Below are 4,019 nucleotides of genomic sequence, written 5' to 3' on the forward strand. Positions count from 1 at the left end.
CAAATAACAGAGGGAAATGATAGGAAAATTGAGAGTTGCATACTTCAGTAATAACAACAGGCAGCCCGTGAGAAATCACAAGGTCCAGTGTCTGTCCGAGCTCACGTGTAGGGCTATGCACCAACTGAGTGAGGTTAAAAGAGTCAATAGTACTTAAAAAATCTTTACACAAAGGGCCAGCCAGACAACATACATGAATGTTAAAATCACCAAGGATTAAAAGCCTGTCAAACTTTGGCAAGATAAAACCCAGGAGATCAGAGAACTCCTGAAAAAAGTCCTTATTAAATTTAGGAGGATGATAAACCACTGCACACAGCAGCGGTTGAGAAAGTTCTATCACAAACAGCTGTAGTTCAAAACTTGAATAAGTGTTCACTGTCAGCTGCCGACATTGAAAGCTGTGTTTAAAAACACATGCCAGGCCACCGCCCCGACTTGTCGTACGGGGGGGAGCTGAGGAAGGACCAACCAGGTGGAAGAAGCTCAGAAAATGGACAGTGCTCACCTTCCTTTAACCACGTCTCAGTCAGCAACATGAAATCCAGTTTCCGTGATATAAAAAAGTCATTCAGAATGAATGTCTTGTTAGTCAATGATCTAACATTAATCAAACCCATCTGAATCGATAAAACAGGGTTTGGTGGCTGAGACACACGTCTCGTAATGCACGATTGTACATTAGTAGAGCTGATGCATTCCGAGTGACAGACGACAGAAACAGCACAAACAGTGAAAACAGTAACACACACCGGAGAGGCTGACAGCAGGCCATGAACAGCGGCGCCATCTTGACCACACCATAGAGAAAATCTAATTCTAATCTATGCATGGGTCCTCTTTGTGGACTTCAGCTTGGCGTTCAATACCATCATCCCGGACATCCTCCACTCCAAACTGACCCAGCTCACTGTGCCTGCCCCCACCTGTCAGTGGATAACTAGCTTTCTGACAGACAGGAAGCAGCGGGTGAGGCTGGGGAAAACCACACCCAGCAATAAGCACAGGTGCACCCCCATGTGGATGTGTGCGCTCCCCTCTGCTGTTTTCACTCTACACCAACGACTGCATCTCGAAGGACCCCTCTGTCAAGCTTCTAAAGTTTGCAGATGACACAACGGTCATCGGTACTACATTTTAGGAGGAGCTCCCCCACCCCCATCTCCACTCACTGTAACAGAGTAGGATACTTTTACGGTGTGGTATTAGTAAAGATATGAAGGATGTGTACTTCCTCTACTACTGGTGCTAACATGCAAACTAACATATTTTAGTTATATAACATATTATGGGTACATGCTATTATTTTTAAATCATGTTCATAATTCTGTTAATAATTTTTATCATCATTCTTGTTATTCTTTAGGGTCAATCTAGTGATGCAATCCAGCTCAATCAATTGGCACAGTCACCTGCAATAAAAAAAACTGTTTTCATTCCTTTGAGGGGTGTTGTTACTGATAATAATAGTAACTGTGTAATACCGTACTACTGTAATACCGTGACACCCTGATGTTTTCTGAGACATTTATCATAACATGAAAATCTCATACCACTGCAACCCTATTCACAGCTCACCCGCTGAAGGGGTCATAGAGTAGTTTGGCGATATCACTGCTTACCTATTGAAGGGGGTTGGGGGGAAGTTTTCTCCCTTGATGTGGATGTCCGGGTACAGCTGTATGATGGCTCGAGAGTACTCCTGGAACACTTTACTGTAACCTCAGGAGATACTGTAAATGTATACAGAGAGGACATACCTGTCATGTGAAGTCAGGTCAGGTGATAAACAGTCCCGCAGTGAAAAAAGAAAAATTTCAATTTCAATTTATTTGTATAGTGCCAATTCCCAACAACAATGGTCTCAGGGCACTTTACATAATCAGGTCTAGACCTTACAATAGAAAAAGTATTTGGATTGTTTCCTGAGGCTTTACTGCTACAGAATATTTGTTGACCGTATGAAAGTAGTTTGAAACAAATTTATTATAAGGATAATAATAATCACCTTTATTTGGCTAAGTATGTTACACACAAGGAATTTGTTTCCAGTACAGAACCGAGGCAGCCACTTGCGGCATGTGGATTGCAGGCACCATGATTCAAACCTCCAACCCTCCGGTTGGGAGATGACTGCTCTACCCACCGAACCACAGTCGATCTACAGTATATCTACCTTAAATTGGTGGGGGACATGATGCTCTGAACTCCTTTCCTCTCTCTCCATCCATCCATATGCCATCACCACTACCCTTCACTAACTGTGTGTCCTCTCTCTCTCTCCCTGTACTTTTCTGCAGGTAGCCCTGGCTCTGGAGCTCTATGTTTCTGATGAGCAGCCACCAGCCACATCAACCTGCCCAGTGTTTGACTACTGGTCGTGTCCTGATGCATTTCTTTTCTCTCTCCTGTATCTGCTCACCCCAGCTGGTTGAGGTAGTAGGTATCCCACCAAGAGCCGGGGTCTGTTGGCGGTTTCTTTATGTTTAAAGGGAGTTTTTCCTCCCCACTTGGTGATACCAAGTGCTTGCTCAGGGGGGACTATTGGGTTTTCTCAGTAATAGAATAGAAACTAGACTAGAATAGAATAGAATAGTTGCACCTGAAAGAACTAAGCTGTGTTCATAAAATCCACTTCACTATGCTGAATTATGTTTTAAATGAGATTATGAACTGAAATGGGACCATTTCGAAACAGGTGCTTGTGCACCTGTTTCAGATATACTTAAATAAAACGGACACATTTAATCGATTTATACTATTTCAAACATTTAAACAAGTCATCCGTTTCCACAAGTTTATGTTCATTCAGACATATTTATACACACACACTGAAATAAATGTTAAAAGAGAGATTATATATAGCTAATGATGCCGTTAGCTCGCTGTTAGTCTGTTAGCCCGACAACTCTTGTATCCCCCGTGGAGATATGTTAACCCTGTTAAAAACTCGGTTTCACATAGCCTCCATCCCCTCTCCCCTTCGGTGCTTGTGGTTAATACGTTAGGGGAAACAGATTTCCACACGACACCGACAACCACTCACAACAGCTAACCTGTTTAATCTTAGCTTGTTAGCCTCTGAGCTAACTCACCAGTATTGGAACTTGAGCACGGGCCCTGTGTACAGGGAGGACTTGGCTACTTTTCCGGGTTCTACTTCTGGCAGGGAATCCGGGGAGAGGCCGACTCTGTCACCCGGCGAATGTCCGTGCTGCAGGCTCGATCTGCCGAGATAAATGTCCCGGACCGTTAAAGCCATGAAGAAGAGCAGAGCCGCAAAGAGGTTCGCCTGGCTGTACTCCGCCATTACGGCTGTCTAAAGTGGAACCGATCTGTCCGGTAACACTATCATCCTCTACACGTCTTCCGGTCTTAATCTTCACAATAAAGGGCATTGAGAGAGCGGAAAGTCTGTTGAGTATTTCGGCAGAACTCAAGTTTACAGTACCATACGTAGAGTTTTCAAGTACAACTGTATTTTACTTGAGTATTTTCACCCCCCTGTAGGTAGGTAGGTAAGTAGTTTATTGATCCCTCAATGGGGAAATTTCAGTGTTTCAGCATCAATAGAGAACAAACAACATAACACCATGAGAACAGGCCCCACACACATATCTTGATAAACAAATTCCAGATTTTAAGACAGCATAAATTATTCAAGAGAAAAATCAAGAACAGAATTTACATATGTACATATTAGCCACACATTTTACCCCAGGATTTGAGTTTTGCAATGTTTACTTTTATATAGTCCCTCATAATTTCACCTAGCTTATCCCTGCAGTGATGTATTGTACAGTCTGATTGCTGTGGGGAGGAGCGACCTATGGTAATGCTCCTTCTTACACTGGGGATGTAACAGTCTTGTGCTGAAAGAACTGTTCAGAGTCTCCACTGTGTGGTGCAGGGGATGGGAGGGGTCGTGCATGATGGATGTTAGTTTTACCAGCATCCTTCTGTCCGCCACCTCCTCGATGGAATCCAGGGGGCAGCCCAGGACAGAACCAGCTCTCTTA

At 43.6% G+C, this 4,019-nt stretch overlaps 1 protein-coding gene across 3 annotated transcripts in view; it reads right to left on the reverse strand.

Moving 5' to 3' along the window:
• selenot2 (selenoprotein T, 2) overlaps window positions 1-3,368 on the reverse strand; it is a 21,998-nt gene extending 18,630 nt beyond the window's left edge. For all 3 annotated transcript variants that reach the window (XR_002273572.1, XM_020585406.1, XM_020585407.1), the window contains exons 1-2: window positions 3,096-3,368; window positions 1,623-1,733 (exon numbers count right to left, since the gene is read on the reverse strand). Coding sequence is in view for 2 of the 3 variants with exons in the window: in XM_020585406.1 (XP_020441062.1) it covers window positions 1,623-1,733; window positions 3,096-3,310 (326 nt within the window). In the remaining variant the exon portion in view is untranslated. The remainder of the gene's footprint in view (window positions 1-1,622; window positions 1,734-3,095) is intronic.
• Window positions 3,369-4,019: the final 651 nt, after the last annotated feature.

Source organism: Monopterus albus, unplaced genomic scaffold, assembly GCF_001952655.1.
Source record: "Monopterus albus unplaced genomic scaffold, M_albus_1.0 scaffold364.1, whole genome shotgun sequence".
In the NCBI taxonomy this organism is placed as follows: domain Eukaryota; kingdom Metazoa; phylum Chordata; class Actinopteri; order Synbranchiformes; family Synbranchidae; genus Monopterus; species Monopterus albus.